The sequence below is a fragment of the Mobula birostris genome, chromosome 8 (genome assembly GCF_030028105.1).
Source record: "Mobula birostris isolate sMobBir1 chromosome 8, sMobBir1.hap1, whole genome shotgun sequence".
Lineage (NCBI taxonomy): Eukaryota > Metazoa > Chordata > Chondrichthyes > Myliobatiformes > Myliobatidae > Mobula > Mobula birostris.
The window spans coordinates 135,755,853-135,775,627 of record NC_092377.1 but is presented as its reverse complement, the minus strand read 5'-3'; the positions used below and the strand labels follow the sequence as shown (position 1 = coordinate 135,775,627).

The following is a 19,775-nucleotide window of genomic DNA, read 5'->3' as shown; positions in this document are numbered from 1 at the left end:
TTTCAGTTTTATTCGGACCTCCTCCCCACCCCGATGTCACAATTGGTTGAATATTCCTTTGTTGTCAACAGTAGTCACACTTGTGTCATCTCTGGAATTCAACTCTGCCATTGAGGTAAAGAAGCAAAATGCAAAGTACACCCCTGTGAACTATTTTTTTAGTGAGTAAATGCCACCTGATGAAGCTATCTTTGGCACCTGACATCACTCTACTGGTGACTGAAAGATGTGTTCTCTTTCTTGTTATCACACTGTACCTGGGCAATATTCCACACTGTCAAGTATAATCCAATGCTGTAATTGTGTGGAACAGCTTGGCTGAAGCACACTCAAGGGAACAACTTCAATACAGTACAATATCAAGGTGCTATCACTATAGGCCTTCCAACTGCCAGCTGGAGGTGTATCATAGAATAATACAAAACAGGGTTGTTGTAATGGATGATGCAAACTTGCCCAGTATAAACAGGGACTCCCATAGTGCCAACGACATAGATGGGGTAGACTTTGGTAGATACATCCTAGCAGGATTCTTGAAACAATAAACAGATATTCCATCAAGGGAAGGGGCCATACTACAGTTGAAGTGGTGAATGAGCCTGGCCCGGTGATTGAAGTTTTAGAGGGGGTGGAATTTGCGAACAGTGATCATAATTCTGTGAGCTTTAGGACAGTTATGGATTAAGATATGACTGGATCTTGGATAAAAGTACTAAACTGGGAGAAGTCTAATTACTATAGTATCAGGCAGGAACTGAGGATTGTAGTTTGGAATATCTATTTAAGGATAAATCTGCATCTGACATGTGGGAAGCAATTTAAAGGTTAGCTGGTTAGAGTTCAGGACAGTGTTTTCTGTGAGAATGAAAGCATGGCAAGGTCCAGGATCCTTGGAAGACAAAAAGATATTTGAAGTTTTGTCAGAAAGGGAAAAGAAGCATGTTTTCAGGCTTAGGAAATTAAAGCAGCAAAGAGCTTAAACAAGAATCAGGAGGGCTAAATGAGGCCATGAAATAGTAGAATTAAGGAGAATCCCACAGCAATTTATAAGCAGCAAGAAGGTAGCTAGGGAATGAAAAGGTCCACTCAAGGACAAAAGTGGGAATTTAAATGTGAAGGTTGAGGAAGTGGGAGAGTTCCTAAATAATTAGTTTGCTTTAGTTCACCAAAGGGCATAGATACTGGTGAGATTCTTGAGCACATCAGTATCAGAAGGATGTTTCAATTAACTGGAGGTGCTTGGAATGTGCTGCCAGGGGAGGTGGTAAAAACAGTTTCAATAGCAACGTTTAAGAGGTATTTAAACATACACACATGAACAGGCAGCACATTAGAATAGAGGACAATCCAGACCACATGCAAGCAAACGAGATGTTGCGCTGTGGTCATGGTTGGTTCAGACATGGTGGACCTGTTCATGTGCTATACCGTTCTACGTTCTCGCAGATACTGCATGTTGTCTGCTACATCCAGCGTCTCAGCTTTTTACTGGTATCAAATGAACTGATTCAAATTGGCTGAATATAGGTTCCTATAGGGGTGAGGCTCTCAGCAGGATGCTCAGGTGGATCTTCTCAACAAAGCTCGCTAAATATGGTGTCTTTTTTCCCCCCATAAAATACTCTGCAGCTTTGGCACTTGTACTGGGATTGGACACAATGGGAGAGGTCAACGTCCTTGAAGCTTCCTGCTCATCCCAACGGTTGCTAATTATCCACCATTCACATGATGTGGCAGGGATGCAAAACTTGAACCCGATCTGTTGGTAGTGTTAATTCTATCTCACACTGCCTTTTGGTTTAGCATTTTTAGTTATGCCTACTGGGAACATGTGATTCTGTACTCCTTATTTATCCCTGGCTTGATAGTACTGCAGACTTTGTACATGTCAGATCACAAGGTTGTATTGTGATGGTGTACCTTTCTTTTCCTGATGGTAATTCACAGCACCTCTCGGATGCTCAGTTTTAAGCTGCTGATGTGTTCACCTCATTTAGCGCAACCATACTTTTATACAACATATAAAGCATGTCCTCAGTATGAATACAGGGCTTTGTGTGGCAATCACTGGAAAAGAAAGTAACCATAGGAGGACACCACCACAAAAGGTTCATAGAGGTGGAAACGACAAAGGTAGTAGAGAGATCTGAAGAGCAAGAATCTTAAGAAACAAAGATTATTGAGATACAAATAAATTTAGGTGACTAGAACCAGTTTCCTGAGCAACTTTCAGAAGGATGTCAAGAGAGGTAACGTATCAGTCCAAAATTTTGAAAGAGACCACTGACATAAGACATTAATATTTTTGCAATTCATCGATTCGGACTGACCTGCCAAGCACTGCTGGGATTTTCTGTGTTAAAAATACACATGGACTAAGATGTTAACTGTCCTGTGCTATCACCAGGGGGATCATCAGTTGATCTGCCACCTGTCTTCAGGAGTTTAATACAGGTGGTAAACAATCCTCATTTTACAAATTCTCAGTATCATCCATTGTGTTTGTGGGATGTAATGCACACCATTTAACAAAGCATTTCTAAGAGAACAATACAGCACAGTACAGGTCCTTTGGCCCACAATATTGGGCTGACCTTTTAACCTACTCTAAGATCAATCTAGTTGTTCTTCTCACATAGCCTTCTGTTTTTTGTTCATCCCTCCTAAGAATTTATCTCAAACTCCACCCCAGACAGCAGGTTCCATGCATCTACCACTCTGTAAAAAAAAACCTACCTTTGACATCCCCCTATATTTTTCTCCAAACACCTTAAAGTTTTGCCCCTTATATCTTATTTTCACCCTGGGGAAAAGTCTGGCTGTGCACTCAATTTATGCTTTTTATCATCTTGAATGACCTCTCTCGAATCACCTCTCATCTTTCTTCCCTCCAAAAGAAAAGCCCTAACTTGCTCATAACTTGCTGTCTAATCCAGGCAGCACCCTGGTAAATCTCCTCTGTTCCCTCTCTAAAGCTTCCACATCCTACCTATAATGAGGTGACCAGAAATGAACACAATACTCCAAGTGTGGTCTAACCAGAATTTTACAGAGCTGCAACATTACCTCTTGGCTCTTGAACTCAACTAATGAAGTCCTGCACACCATACACCTTCTAAACCACCCTATCAACTTGCACTACAACCTTGAGGAATCTATGGATGTGGACCCCAAGATCCATCTGTGATTTAGACAATGGAATTGATGGCGTTGTGGCAAAGTTTGCAGATGATACAAAGATAGGTGGAGAAGTAGGTAGTGCTGAGGAAGCAATGCAATTGCATCAGGACTTAGGCAAATTGGAAGAATGCGCAAAAAAAATGGCAGAAGGAAGTGTTGGGAAATGTATGATATGCATTTTAGTAAAAAGGAATAATGCAGACTATTATCTAAATGGGGAGAAGGTTCAAACATCAGAGGTCCAGAGTGACTTAGGAGTCTTCGTGCAAGACTCCCAGAAGGTTAATTCACAGGTTGAGTCTGTGGTAAAGGCAGCAAATGTAATGTTGACATTTATTTCAAAGGGAACAGAACGTAAAAGCAAGGAGATAATGCTGAGCCTTTATAAGACACTGGTCAGGCCTCACTTGGAGTATTGTCAACAGTTTTGGGCTCCATATCTCAGAAAGGATGTGTTGTCATTGGAGAGAGTCCAGAGGAGGTTCACGAGCATGATTCTGGAAACGAAGGGGTTAACATATGAGGAGCATTTGGCAGTTTTGGGCCTGTACTGACTGGAATTTAGAAAAATGTGTGGGGATTTCATTGAAACCTACCGAATGTTGATAAAACTAGATAAGGTGGATGTGGAAAGGATGTTTCCTCTGATGGGGGTATTCAGAGCTAGAGGACACAGCCTCAGAATTGAGGGGCAACCCTTCAGAATAGAGGTAAGGAAGGTTTTTTTTAAAGTCAGAGAGCAGTAAATCTGTGCAGTGTTCTGCCACAGACTGTGGTAGAGGCCAAATCCGTGTACATATTTAAGGCGGAAGTTGATTGTTTCTTCCTCGGTCAGGGTATCAAAAGATATGGCAAGAAGACAGCTGTACAGGGTCAAGTGGGATCCAGGATCAGCCATGATGGAATGGCAGGGCAGACTCAATGGGCTGAATGGCCTAATTCTGCTCCGATGTCTTATGGTTTATGCCTTCTGTGGGCAAGCCAATTCTGAATCCACACAGCCAAGAAAACCTGGAACCCATGCCTCCCTTTCTGAATGAGCCTACCATAGGGAACCTTGTCGAATGCCTTACTAAAATTCATACACACCATATATAGAGATCTGCCTTTGTCAATTTGTTTTGTCACTTCTTCAAAGAATTCAATCAGGTTAGTGAGGCAAGACCTGCCTCCCACTAAACCATGTTCACTATCCCTAATCAAACAATGCTTCTCAAAATCCTGTCTCTAAGTATTCTCTTCAAGTTTTCCCACCACTCGCTGATCTATAATTCCCAAGAGTTTCCTATATCTTTCTTGAATAAAGGAATGACATTTGCTACCCTTCAACCATTTCATACTGCTCCTGTGACCAGTGAGGGCCCAAAGGTCATCGCCAAAAGCTCAGCAATCTCCTCTTCCCTCAATTTCCATAGTAAACTGGAGTATATCCCATAGAGCCCTGGGGACTTATCCTAACATTTTTCAAAAGTTCCAACATGTTCTCTTTCTTAACATCAACATGTTTCAGCACATCACACTGTTCTACGCTGACTTCACATTTGTTAAAGTTACTTCTCACTGGTGAATACTAAAGCACAGTATACATTAAGGACCTCCTCTACCTCTTCTGACTCCAGGTATGTTTCCAATTTTGACCCTAATTAGTCCTAGCCTCACTCAAGTAATTCTCATGTTCTTCATGTACATGTAGTTCTTCTAAGTTCATTTTTAAGGTCCTCCCTAGCTACCTTGTAACTCTCTGGAGCTCTGCATGATCCTTGCTTCCTAAGCCTTAAGTATGCTTCCTTCTTCCACTTGACTAGATGTTCCAGATCTCATCAGCTATGGTTCCTTCACCCTACCATCATTTTCCTGCCTCAATCCACAACCCCGAGCAAGCGTTTTCAAAACAACCTCCTCATTTCTGCTTCCGAGTACATCTGTTTCCAATTTACAGTTCAAGTTCCTGCCCAATAGCAAAATAGTTCACTGTCCGCCAATAAAAACTGTTCCTATCTTATCCAAGGTAATGGTAAAAGTGGGGAGCTGCAGTCACTCTCTCCATAAGCCTCAGAGATCTGACTACTGACCTGGTTCATTGCCTCACACCAGATTTACTATGGCCCCTCATCTAGCCACCCTACCTACATATTGCACCAGCAATCCATCCTGGACACATCTGACAAATTCCACTCCACCTAAATCTAACGAGATGCCAGTCAATATTAGGAAAGTTGAAGCCATCAATGACAACAACCCTGTTTTTTGTAGCTTTCCAAAATCTGCCTCCTGATCTGTTTTTCAGTGTCTCTTGTTACTGGAGGGTGTATAGAATACTCCCAATAGAGTAATTGCTCCCTTTCTGTTTCTGACTTCCACCCATACTGACTCAGAAGGCAATTCCTCCACAATATCCTCCCTTTGCAGTTGTGATACTATCCCTAATTAGCAATATCATTTCCCCACCTTGTCCCTTTTAAAACATCTAAATCCCAAAATACCCTGCAGCTAATCCCACCCTTGTGACAGCCAGGACTCCACAATAGACAATAGATGCAGGAGTAGGCCATTCAGCCCTTCGAGCCAGCACCGCCATTCACTGTGACCATGGCTGATCATCCACAATCAGTATCAATTCCTGCTTTATCCCCATAACCTTTGATTCCGCTATCTTTAAGAGCTCTATCCATTTCTTTCTTGAAAGCATTCAGAGACTTGGCCTCCACAGCCTTCTGCGGCAGAGCATTCCATTATCCACCACTCTCTGGGTGAAAAAGTTTTTCCTCAACTCCATCCTAAATGGCCTACCCCTTATTCTTAAACTGTGGCCTCTGGTTCTGGACTCACCCATCAGCGGGAACATGCTTCCTGCCTCCAGTGTGTCCAATTCCTTAGTAATCTTATATGTTTCAATAAGATCCCCTCTCAGCCTTCTAAATTCCAGAGTATACAAGCCCAGTTGCTCCAATCTTTTGACATACGACAGTCTCGCCATCCTGGGAATTAACCTTGTGAATCTATGCTGCACTCCCTCAATAGCAAGAATGTCCTTCCTCAAATTTGGAGACCAAAACTGCACACAGTACTCCAAGTGTGGACTCACCAGGGCCCTGTACAGCTGCAGAAGGACCTCTTCGCTCTTATACTCAATTCCCCTTGTTATGAAGGCCAGCATGCCATTAACTTTCTTCATTGCCTCCTGTATTTGCATGCTTGCTTTCAGTGACTGATGTACAAGAACACTTAGATCTCGTTGTGCTTCCCCTTTTCCTAACTTGACTCCATTTAGATAATAATCTGCCTTCCTGTTCTTACCACCAAAGTGGATAACCTCACATTTATCCACATTAAACTGCATCTGCCCACTCACCCAGCCTGTCCAAGTCACCCTGCATTCTCATAACATCCTCCTCACATTTCACACTGCCACCCAGCTTTGTGTCATCGGCAAATTTGCTAATGTTACTTTTAATTCCCTCATCTAAATCATTAATATATATTGTAAAAAGCTGTGGTCCCAGCACTGAACCCTGTGGTACCCCACTGATCACCGCCTGCCATTCCGAAAGGGACCCGTTAATCGCTACTCTTTGTTTTCTGTCAGCCAGCCAATCTTCAATCCATGTCAGTACCTCTGCCCCCAACACCATGTGTCCTAATTTTGCCCACTAATCTCCTATGTGGGACTTTATCAAAGGCTTTCTGAAAGTCCAAGTACACTACATCCACTGGCTCTCCCTTGTCCATTTTCATAGTTACATCCTCAAAAAATTCCAGAAGATTAGTCAAGCAAGATTTCCCCTTCGTAAATCCATGCTGACTCGGACCGATCCTGTTACTGCTATCCAGATGTGTTGTAATTTCATCTTTTATAATTGACTCCAGCATCTTTCCCACCACCGACATCAGGCTAACCAGTCTGTAATTCCCTGTTTTCTCTCTTCCTCCCTTCTTGAAGAGAGGGACAACATTAGCCACCCTCCAATCCACAGGAACTGATCCTGAATCTATAGAACATTGGAAAATGATTACCAATGTGTCCACGATTTCTAAAGCCACCACCTTAAGTACCCTGGGATGCAGACCATCAGGTCCCAGGGACGTATCAGCCTTCAGACCCAACAGCCTATCCAACACCATTTCCTGCCTAATATAAATTTCCTTCAATTCATCCATTACCCTAGGTCCTTTGGCCACTTTTTTCATCTGGGAGATTGTTTGTGTCTTCCCTAGTGAAGACAGATCCAAAGTACCTGTTCAACTCGTCTGCCATTTCCTTGTTCCCCATAATAAATTCACCCACTTCTGTCTTCAAGGGCCAAATTTTGGTCTTAACTATTTTTTTCCTTTTCACACACCTAAAGAAGCTTGCACTATCCTCCTTTATATTCTTGGCTAGTTTACCATAATGGCTACATCATTTAAAAATCTGCCTCCCAATCTGCATCTCTGTTCCTATTGGGAGGGTTCTATAGAAAAATCCCAAATAACTACAGATCCCACAATTACATACACTGCAAAATTAAAGAAATATTGAAGATGTACTCTAGCACTCAATACAGGTCCTTCCTGGCTTTGTACAAACAAGTATTTTGGAGACCGGCAAGATGCACATGCCAGTTGCTGTGGGGCTACGTGCATTTTTACCCTGTGGGAACTCAGTTCATGGCCACATTTCTGAATTGCAAACTATCTGGGTTATGAACACTTCATGGAAAGTTGGGGAGGACCTGTATACTCAAAGGGGAAGGAGTACAAGCTAGGCAGATGATAGGTGATACCAGGTTAGGAGGTGGTAGCTGGATGGGGGATGGACAGGTGTAAGTGGTAAAGGGGTGAAAATAAGGAATCTAATAAGAGGAGACAGTGGACCATAGAAGAAAGAGTAAGGGAGTAACCAGAGGGAGGTGATGGGCAGGACAGAAGAGAAGAAGCTAGAGGGTAACCAGAATAAGAAATGGAAAAAGATAGGAAAGGGGAGGAGAAATTACCATAAGTTAGCGAAATGAATGTTCATACCATCATGTTGGAAGAGACACCGAAAAAATGTGAGGTGCTGCTCCTCCAGCCTGTGTTTGGCCGCATCATGGCAGTAGAGGAAGTTATGGGCAGACATGGCAGAGTGGGAATGGGAAGCTGAATTGAATTTAGCTGGGTAGCCACTTCTGCCCAAAACGGGACTGTTGTTTATCGATACTGGTAAAGTAGTACTAATATATTTAAAGTAATTCTACTCTTTAAGCTCATAACTTAACTTGTCCACACAACCTTATGCTAGATCTTCAAATGTTGAACAAGACTAAAAGAGCTTTTTAAAAAAAAAACAATTTCCTTAGTTATTAAAATTACAGAAAATGTCATATATTGTACTTGAACATGATTAAGATGGAATTAGAATAATTCATGAAACCATGACCATTTGGAAAGTTCATAACCATAATTCATAACCATGGGGAAAGTGCATGCAGATGGAGTAAGAGCAGATTTATTATTTATTGCTCAAAATACTGGTGTCCATGCTATAAGTCTACCTTATCAGCTGTTCCATTTCTGCTGACCTACTTTTGTCCTGCACACCCCCTCTGCACCCAAACCCAGTCCACACTTTTAAATTTAAAATTCTTATTCATGCTGTCAAATTTCCCTTTCTCAATCACACCTACCACCTATACATCCATGTTCCTTCAGTTCTAGCACAATGATCCAACTACTGACGACCTAACTGCTGACAGTCATATGTTCAGCTGTCTTACCCTCAGCTTTGAACTGTTTCCCTGAATATTTCCTTCTCTCTCCTTATTTATGGTTTTTAAGCTCTCTACATTGACCTTTAGATCTTAGCTATCAGTCCCAAAATTCCTTTCTTAGGCATGATGTCAAACCTTATCTGATAATACAAATATTACATCACTTGGGGTGTTTCATAACTTTAAAAATGGTAAGTGTTGATACTTACAGTGCTACAACAAACCATATCTTCCTTCTATCTGGTTTCCATGATAAAATGTGCAACTTTTTAAATTTACTGACTTTAATTGCCAAATGAAATTCAAGTACCCAGTTACAAGTAAATTTTGGGATAATGCTACCTCCTCTGTCAGCAATATATACCAACCTGTCATGATAATGTATAATAGCAGTCAGCGCTCTCACGCAGATCCTGTAGCACATCAAGTGTACGTGCTTGCTCAAAAAGTCCTTCAACCTAGGCAAAAGGAAAATTGAAGGGAAGGCACAATTAATACAAGTTAGTAGATAAGTTTCTACAGAACGAAAAATTTTAAACTTCTCTTTCAAACTTTTCAGTAAATTTGCATTATTCTTCTCTTAACCAGATTCATTGAGATACTACAGTCAATTCCTAATGAATCCTGTGTCAACACAGTCTTTGAATCATCTTGGACCGTTGGGCCATAAAGCTGACATATAATTGCATTTAGGGTTAGCACCAAGCTGACAAGTCAAATGGTCTCTGAAAAATTTCTTCGAACCGTGTGTCACTTGGGCATTATAATCTCTCGCCATTCCACACCCCGAGTTTCCAATGACCACCGGAAAGTTGGATGAAAAGAGGTAGCTAAAATAATAAATGCTGAGTATGACTCAAAACCACAAGACGCAATCCCCTCCAATTCTATTCTGGAAAGGCATTAGTAAATTAGATGTGTTTTCATCACAATTCAATTGTTTCACTGTTTCATTGCCTACATTACTTTTTCAATACCAGATTACTCAATTAATACAACACCAGAGCGACATAACATGGACACAGGTCCCTGAACAGCTGGACAAGGCATCCCAACTCTTGTACTCAATGCCCTGACTGATAAAGGAAAGTGTGTCACATGCTTTCTCATCACTTTGCCCATGTGTGTCACTCTAGATCTTATCTCTGTCCCTCATAATTTTATAAACCCCTACAAGGTCAACCCTCAGCCTCTTTTTTTCCATGAAGGGGATAAGCCTAGACTGTCTAATCTTTCCTTATAATTACACCTGGTGTAGATTCACATGCTGGTGAACCTTCTCCTCACTATTTCTGTTATACCAAACTTTCCCATAGGTTAAGCAACCAGAACTTATACTCAATGCCTCACCCTTTGGAGGTGAGCACATCACCTTCACAATCCTGCGCTCACACCTTAATGAGCGCTGGAATGTGAAGGTGACAAGTGTAACACCAATTATAATGTCAAGCTCTTATGTTGCCTCTGTGCTTGTTTCTTTGGCAAGGAGTCCTGAACCACCACTGATGACCCCTTCCTCCAGTTCTCCTCTTCCTCATGGACACTCTATTCTGGCCTTCTACCTCCTTTGAACATTACATTTCCAAATGCCAATGTTATTTCAACTGTCTTGAATTCTCCACAGATCACTTACTCACTCCAACCTCATCCTCCCCACTCAACCTGCACCTATCTCAACCTTGTCATCAAACTCGCAGAGAAGGACAGTGCCATTGTAGTCTGGTGGACTGACATATACCTTACCAAGGCTAGACACGACTCTTGATATCTATCTATCTTGACCAGGACACTATCAATGTACACCAGCTGACTGCCTTTCAGACTGGAGATCTCACCACATTAGGGTATCTCCCCTCCACCACCTCCAAACTGAGAGTATCTCAACTTCATACTTCCAGCTTCTATCACTACACTTGACCCCTGAATGTATCTCCTCATACCTTGGCTCTATCCTCTCTCTCCTTGAGCAGTCCCTTTCCATCTGCATCCTGCACACGTATACTCCTCTGTCACCTATCAGAAAGGTCAAGACCCATTGCTTCTTCCTACTACACAGATCCAAGCAGCTTCACTCCCGCAACAGTCTCATCGGTCTATACTTCATTAGGAATTTGGGAGATTTGGTATGTCACCAAAGACTAGCAAATTTCTACAGATGTACCATGGACAGTGTTTTGACTGGTTGTATCACTGTATGATATGGAGGCACCAGTACACAGAATCAGAATAGCCTACAGAAGGCTGTACACTCAACCAGCTCGATCATGAGCACTAGTCACCCCCTACCCCCACAATCAAAGACACCTTCAATTGCCGAAGTCTCAAGAATGTGGCATCTATCATTAAGGACCCTGAGCTTCCAGGAAATGCCATCTTCTGATCGCTACCATCGAGGAAGAGATACAAGAGTCTGAAGACACACACAACGTTTTAGGAATAACTTTTACATCCCGCCATCAGATTTCTGAACAGACACTGATCCCCATGAACACTCACTGTTTGTTCTCTTTATAAACTTTTTAAAAATAAATTTCTTTTGTAACTGATAGTAACCTTTTAATGTATTGCTCTGTACTCCCGCTTCATACAAGAAATTTCACAACGTATGTCAGTGATTATAAACCTGGTTTTTATTCATCTGCCTGACAGAACTTGTAATTACCCTGAACAACTTCTCTCTTGACTCCTTGGCACAACATTGTGGGCCAAAGGGCCTGTACTGTGCTGTGGTGTTCTGTGTTCCTCTCACTTTCTACAGATCAGACATATAGCCATGGACACGTCATCCATTCTTCTATTGTCTATCTAGAACAGTTCCTGTTCTAAATGACTTTTGGCACCACTCACCAACTGCTTCTTTGCTACATCGACGATGGCAATGATGCTGCTTACTACACCTGTATGGAACTCAGCAATCTTACTACCTTTGCTAATAACTTCCATCCCACTCTCAAATTTGCTTGGGCCATTTCTGATACGTTTCCCCCTTGTCTAGAATTCTTTATCTCCATCTTAGGAGTCATACCAATTACTGATTAACATCCACAGTTACCTTCACTGTATATCTTCCCATCCAGTCTCTTGCAAGGACACCATCCCTTTCTCTCAGTTTCACTGCACCTCTTCTTAATAAGAGGCCTACTATTCAAAGATAATCTGGTTTGTCCTCCATTTTCAGAAAAAGTAGCTTCCCTCATGCTACAGTTGATGAAGCCCTTACTCGCACCTCCATCTTCACTTCCTGCACCTTGGCGCCAAGCTGCCATGGTTCCTATAACCTTACCATCTTTTCCGTGCCTCAATGGGACAAACCTATCCAGAATCCCTTGCAAGTGCTCCCTAAACAACCTCCAAATTTCCATTATGGGTTTCCCTGAATACATCCGTTCCCAATTAATGCTCTCAAGTGAAGACCGTAAGACACAAGAGCAGAATTAGGCTATTCAGCCCATTGAGTCTACTCTTCCATTCCATTATGGCTGATTATCACCCCTTCAATCCTATTCTCCTGCCTTCTCCTCGTGACCTTTGACACCCTGACTAACCAAGAACTTGTCAACCTCCGTTTTAAATATATCCAATGATTTGGTCTCCAAAGCCATCTATGGCAATGAATTCCACAGATTCACTACTCTCTGGTCATGGACTCCCTCACTATAGGAAGCATCCTCTCCACATCCACTCTACCTAGGCCTTTCAATATTCAATAGGTTTCAAGGAGTTCCCCTCTCATCATTCTACATTTGGCCTAGAGCCACTGAATGCTCTTCGTACATTAACCCTTTCAATCCTATGAACCTCCTCTGGACCCTCTCCGATGTTAGTACATTTTTTCTTAGACAAGGGGCCCAAAACTGCTTGCAATACCCTCAGTGCAGCTTGACCAATTACTTATAAACCTCAGTTCCTGCTTAACAGCATAATTCCTCCTCCCCCAGTTAAATATTTTTCCATGTCGTCTGTTTCTATGCCTCTCTAAAGCCATGGTGAAGGTCAGGGATTTGTAGTCACTGTCTCCAAATATACTCACCACTGAGAAAACTGACACCCGACTTGGTTCACTACTTAGCACCAGATCTAGTTGGCCTATCTACGTATTGCATCAGGAATCCTTCCTGGACACACTTAACAAATTTACCTCATCTAAACCTTTTGCACTCAGGAGGTGCCAATCATTATTAGGGAAGTTGAAGTCCCTCATGACAGCAACACTGTTACTACTGCACCTTTCCAAAATGTGCCTCCCGATCTGTTCCTCAGTGTCTCTGTTGCTATTTGGGGACGGGGAGAAGTTAGTATAGAGTACTCCCAATAGAGTAGATGTCTCTCTTCTTGCTTCTGAGTTCACCCACACTGACTCAGAAGACGAACCTCCATGATATCCTCCGTTTACTGTGATACTGTCCTTGACCATCAATGCCACTTCTTTACCTCTTTTATCTCCCTCCCTGTCCCTTTTGAAAGATCTAAACCCCAGAACATTTAGTAATCATACCTGCCCTTGTGACAGCTACCTCTCCACAATGCTCTACAATCACCACTGTAATTTATTATATATGTTGCATTAAAATACACACTTCAACGCATCTCACTGACTGCAATTCTGTCCTATCAACTGCCTACCCTTCCTCACAATTTCACTAGGTGCTGCATCTAGCACCTATTTGTAGACCAACTGCTCCATTCATTGACCTATCCGCTCCGGTTCCCATTCCCTGCCAAAATAGTTTAAACCCTTCCCAACAGCTCTAGCAAATCTGCCCACAAGGATATTGGCCCCCATCAAGTTCAGGTACAACCCATTCTTTTTGTAAAGGTCATATCTTCCAAAGAGATCCCAATGATCCACAAATCTGAAATCCAGCCCCCTCAGCCACACATTTACCTGCTAAATCAACTTATTCCTACTTTCACTTGCACATGGAATATGCTGCAATCCAAAGGTTACTACCCTTGAGGTCCTGCTTTTCAGCTTCCTACCCAACTTCCCATATTCTCCATATATGATCTCCTCCCTCTTCTTACCGATGTTGCTAGTATCAATATGTACCACAACTTCTGGCTGCTCATCCTTCCCCATTAGAATGCAGTAGACATGATCTGAGACGTCCCTGACTTTGTTAACTGGGAGGCAACATAGCATCAAGAGTCTCTTTCACACCCACAGAATCTCCTGTCTGCTCCCCTAACTAATGAATCCTCTATCACCACTTCCCTTCTCAGCCATAGACCCAGTCCCTTGGCTCTCTCCTGGTAGGTCATTTCTCCCCACCCCTTCCTCACCCCAACAGTATCCAAAGCGATATGTCTGTTATTTTATGGGAATTATTCTGGTAAAAGGCCCGTGACTAGTGGTGTTCCACTGGGATCAATAAGGGAACCTCTGCTGTTTGTGATATATGTAAATGACTTGGATGAAAATGTAGACGGGTGAATTAAGAAAGCTTGTACATAATACAAAGATTAGTGGTGTTGTGCACAGCGTAGAAGATGGGCAAGATCCTACAGCAGGATACAGATCAGTTTCAGATATGGGTGAAAAAATGCCAGATGGAGTTTAACTGGCCAAATGCAAAGTATTGCTCTTTTGAGAGATCAAAAATAAAAGGCAGTATATTGTTAATGGCAAGACAGTGTTGATTACTAAGAGATCTTAGGGTCCAAGTTCGTAGTTCCCTGTAAGGTGCTACACAGGTTTATATGGTGGTTAAGAAGACATATGACATGCTTGCCTTCCAAAGTAGAAACATTAACTTCTGGAAATTATGCTGCAGCTTTATAAAGTTCTAGTTAGGCTGTATATGGAGTAGGGCATTAAATTCTGGTCACCTCATCAGAGGAAGGATGTGGATACTTGGGAGAGGGTGCAGAAGAAAGGACGCTGCCTGGATTAGAGAGCATTTGTGAAGAAGAGAGGTTGCACAAACTTGGGTTTAAATGGAGCAGAGGTTCAGGGCAGATCTGATAGAGATTTATAAGATTTTGAGACATATAGATAGACAGCTAGAATCTTTCTCCCTAGGGTCAAAATCTGTATAGCACGGGACATGCAATTTCAGGTGAGAAGGGGCATGTTGAAAAAAGATGCATGGGCAGTTTTTTTAAAACTCAGAGTGGTGAGTGGAATACACTGCCAGGGGTTGTGATGGAGGCAAATATGATCAAGGTGTTCAAGAGTCTCTTAGGTAGGCACGTGGATGTGCAGATTATGGAGGGACATTAACAATAAGTAGGTAGAAGGGATTAGTTTAGTTCAGCATTTAATTACTAGTTTAATTAGTTCAGCACAAAATCATGGACCAAATGGCCTGATCCTGTGCTGTTCTGTACTGGTCTATGTAAGCCTTCAATAACCTTTGTTAACCATAGTTCCCCAATTTTACTTACCGTTTTTGTTTCTTACACTTACATGCCGACCTTGAACTCTTAGTTTCCTGCATCTAAATATCTCTCACTCATCAGATGTTCCCCCACAGTAGCTGCTCCCAATCTAACTACCTCAGGACCTATCCTATAGGATCATCTTCCTAGTTTAGGGGTCTATCTCAAGGACCAATGTTGACATTTTCCCTGATGACTTTGAAAAATCGTGACTTAAGGTCACTGTTTCCAAAGGTTCCCCCAAGGGCACTTCCATCACTTTTCCGTCCTCAAATCCCTAAGGCAAGATCAAGTAGGGTTAGTAGGATTCTCTACATACTGTACCTCTTTAACACACTCTTGGTGCACTTTACAAATTCCACCTGATCCAAGCCATGCCCTCACACTGCAACCCCACACCCTCCTGCATTTGTCCAGCTATTGCCTACACTTTTGAATTAAGCCACCATACCACTATTACCAAAAAATAAATCACTAGTACCAAAATGACACTGATGAAAATTGGTGTAAACACATCTACAAAATCTGCACTATTAACAAGGAAAGCAGCATTCTTACCATCCATTTGGTAAATATCCCACAATGGTTGTTCCAATCACTAACATGCTAATGCCAGTGATAGCCAGGGTAACCCTAAAAAAAAATGTTGCAATTAGATTTACAAACATTCATAATTTTATCTTTCTATACATTTTTCATTTACATCCTTTTAAGCAGTCTCTCTTTAACAAAGCCTATTCATAAACAGTGGTACCTTGATGATTTACCAGTGAGCTGTCAGCTTTTATGGCACCATGTCACATTAAAGCATCAGCGACTAAGAAACAGAAAAATAAATAAAATTAGAGGCTGTAAGATTATAGACTAAAAACATAAAAGAAAATGAAAAAAAGAGCCTCAGAGCCACAAGAAAATTTGCTTCACTTAATGCTAGTGCAGAAACTCGTCCAAAACAGTTATTATTTTAGAACAGATTAAGTAACCACTTTAATCACATCATAGAACATGTAATCAGCCAGTGTAATTATCAACAGCTAACCGTCAGGCTTTAAATACCATTATGATAAAGTCTCACAATTGATTGATATTTCACTAAATCATAAAAAAACTGAATGGAACTGTCTGAGAGATAGTCAGAAAACCCTACAAATACAATGCTACATGCACCTGCAGATAAAATCATGATTACTTTCACTAGGGAGGAGAGCCTGACGACCCACACTTAACGTTTTAGGAACAGTTTCTTCTCCTCTACCATCAGATTTGGTACTAGTTTAGTAGATACAGTGAAAAGCTTGCCTTGCATTTCTGAACAGTCCATGAACACGAGCTCGCCATTCCTCTTTTGCAACTTATTTGCAGAATATATTTAATCAATATTTATTTATTACAGCAAGTTACAGTATTTTTATGTTTTGTCACAAAACAAATTTCACAACATGTCAGTGATAAACCTGATTCTGAAGCAATACTACCCAAAATGTTAATAGTACTGGATGGCTGCAGACGGCAGACAGGAGAGGGTGGAGCAAAGTACTGTCCAGTATGAGTACATAAAATATTAAGACACTGATAAAGGTGAAATTATGCATTATAATGGACAGTTGGGGAAACTTCTTCGGAGTTCAGAGGCAGTGGGATTCATTTCCAGGATCCTTACAGAAGTTAAAACAAGCATTCCAGCTATTACAATATTTTTGCTGCAGCAGAATGGAAGTCTATATCATAATCTGACTCTATCAGCCTCCTATGAACTGCAAGGACCTGACAGTCCTGCTTTCATTCAAGGGAGCACACAAGATGGCACGTTCATGATCCAATGTCCAATACAAGCCAACCAGCCATCTCTTGAGGCAATGTTTGTGTCACCATTGTTTTAATCTTAAACAGTACATTGGAAACACTTGAAGGATGAGCTTGAAGGGCTCAAGAAATAATGGGGGCTAGTAAGAAATGTATTGGAATATAGATTGAAAATTCAAATTGACAAGGGCAATCTAGAAGATAAGCTCAGGTTGTATGTTCCAATGGCCTCTTGAAGCAATATATTGAGCAAGCAATACCAAAGCTGTCTCAGATCTGTTATTATGCACTAAGTAAGAGAGAATCCAACCATAGAATTCTACCTTCTATGAATAAAGTGCACATTTTGATACCTCTTAAATGCTGTCAGCAACTCTGCTTCCACCATTCCTTCTAGCAACTCATTTCTGGTACTCACCATACTTTGGGTGAAAAAGTTCCCCTTCAAATCTCCTCTAAAGCCCTTCACCCTTACCCTAAGTCTACAGTGTCTTGAAAAAGCATTCAGTCCCCACAACTATTTTCGTATTTTACTGTCTAATTTTCTTAATTTTAAAATATACTGCAGTTGTTTTTTTGGAGCTAAACTACAAAACATTGTGCATCATATCAAATCGAAAGAAAAGTTCCAAAATCTGTCAACAATTTAATAAAAATTAAAAACCAAAATAGTGAGGCTGAAACAGTATTCATTCCCTTTGTAATTACTGTGCTAACTTTCCTCAGGTGCAATATACAGCATTACTATACCAACTCACACAATTTGTTGATGTAGAAAATTGCAGGATCACCTGTTTTCACTGAATTCATAAAAGTACCCCCTCTTTCTGTAAGGTCCAACAGTATGGTAGATTTTCAACAGACACACCAAAACGAAGGCAAAAGAGCATTCAAAATAAGACAGATAATAGAGAAGCCAAATCTGGGGTTGGATACAAGACTATCTCAAAGGCACTGAACATACCTCAGAGCTCAGTGCAGTCCATCATGAAAAAGCGGAAAAATATGAAACTACACCCAAAAGGATCAGGCCGCCCCTCTAAACTCAATCACCAGAGAAGAATGGCTCTTGGAAGAGACGCTACTGACGCCAACAGTCACTCTGAGTGAGCTGCAGAAGTCAGTGGCTGTAACTGGAGATGAATTTCATGGCTTCACAATCTCTAAGGTCTTACACAAAAAGGGTATTTATGAGAGTGGCAAGAAAGAAGCCTTAGCTAAAAAAAAAAAGCATATCCTTGCCCAGAAAGACTTTGCAAAGCGTCACTTAGAAGATGCTGGAAAGATGTGGATGAAGGTCTTCTAGTGAGATGAGTCCAAACTGGAACATTTTAGCCTTAACACTAAGTGGTGCATGTGGTAAAAACCTAAGATCGTGTAATACCATTCCTTTTGTAAAGTGTAGTGGAGGTAGCGTCATCTTACGGGGATGCTTTTCAGCAGCAGTGATGGGAAATCTGATTAGGATTGATGGGAAGGTGAATAGTGCCAAATAAATAGAGAAATCCTGGATAAAAACCTGCTAGTTTGTGCCAGAAAGTTTAATCTGGGGAAGAAGTTCATCTTTCAGCAGGACAACAACCTAAAGCACACTGCCAGAGCAACTGATGATGTTGAGTGGCCTAGTCAGAGTCCCGACCTTCACCTGATCGAACAGCTCTGGCAAGACTGTTGTCCACCGCTACTCCCCAACAAACTTGGCACAGGCTTGAGCAATTTTGCAAGGAAGAATGGGCAAATATTGCTCCATCATGTTGTGTAAAGCTAATAGAGGCTTATCCAGAAAGACTACTGCCTATAATAACTGTAAGAGGTGGTTCAATTAGCAAAGGGGAATGAACACTTTCCAACCACTGACACTTCAGTTTCTGAATTCTTAGTTTCTCATGCTTTACAATTTTCCTCGTCTTTTGGGTTCTACTGTGAAAAAAAGGAGCATATGATTCACAAGTTAAAGTTCTCAGTTAAATTGATCAAAATCCCTGGTTGTAATACTAATTTATGTGAACAAAAGGTTGGGGGCTGAATACTTTTACAAGGCACTGTATATCTGCTAGTTTTATTCATCTCTGACACGAGGAAAAAAAATCCTGTGGTCTATCTTGTAATATTATATATCTCAATTATATTCTCTTTCCAGGAAAACAAGACCTACCCAACCTGACCAGTTTCTCCTTATAACTGAAACATTTACCCTAGTATTCAGAGCTGAGATGGTTGATGCCACCTTTCTTTAGATAAAAGGAGACTTGATTGAATTGAATTGAATGATTTTTATTGTCATTATACATAGGTACAATGAAACTCTGTTTGGCTTCCTGTCAGGCAATTAAATAAAGTGGTAGATAAAAACAAGACAGTAATAGAAAAACAGTATTAAATAGATAAGTAGCAGAAAATAAGTTGCAGCAGCACCAGAATATCACAGTAATGCACAAAGTGCCGTCAGTGCAAGTATTTGAGTCCTTGTGTGTGCTCACAGTTTCAGTCATTGTTTGTGGGAGTGGTGTGATGGAGGCCACAGCTCTGGGATAGAAGCTGTTCCTCAGTCTATTTGTTGTGGTTTTTAGTGTCCTGAACCTTTTGCTGGACGGCAGCGGGTCAAACAGGGAGTGGCCGGGGTGTGTGGTGTCTCTGGTTATGCTGAGTGCTTTCCTCCTGAGTCTGCTGGAATAGATGGTG

At 41.4% G+C, this 19,775-nt stretch overlaps 1 protein-coding gene across 3 annotated transcripts in view; it reads right to left on the bottom strand.

Annotated features, from left to right (window-relative positions):
- The window catches only part of LOC140201749 (glycerol-3-phosphate acyltransferase 4), a 106,006-nt gene that overhangs the window by 53,044 nt on the left and 33,187 nt on the right, over positions 1 to 19,775 (bottom strand). For 2 of the 3 annotated variants that reach the window (XM_072266366.1, XM_072266368.1), the window contains 2 exons: positions 15,849 to 15,923; positions 9,278 to 9,367 (listed from right to left, as the gene is read on the bottom strand). In XM_072266366.1, coding sequence (XP_072122467.1) covers positions 9,278 to 9,367; positions 15,849 to 15,923 — 165 coding nt within the window. Of the gene's footprint in view, positions 1 to 9,277; positions 9,368 to 15,848; positions 15,924 to 16,044; positions 16,108 to 19,775 lie in introns of those variants that run through there. The other variant, XM_072266367.1, reaches the window with a different exon arrangement.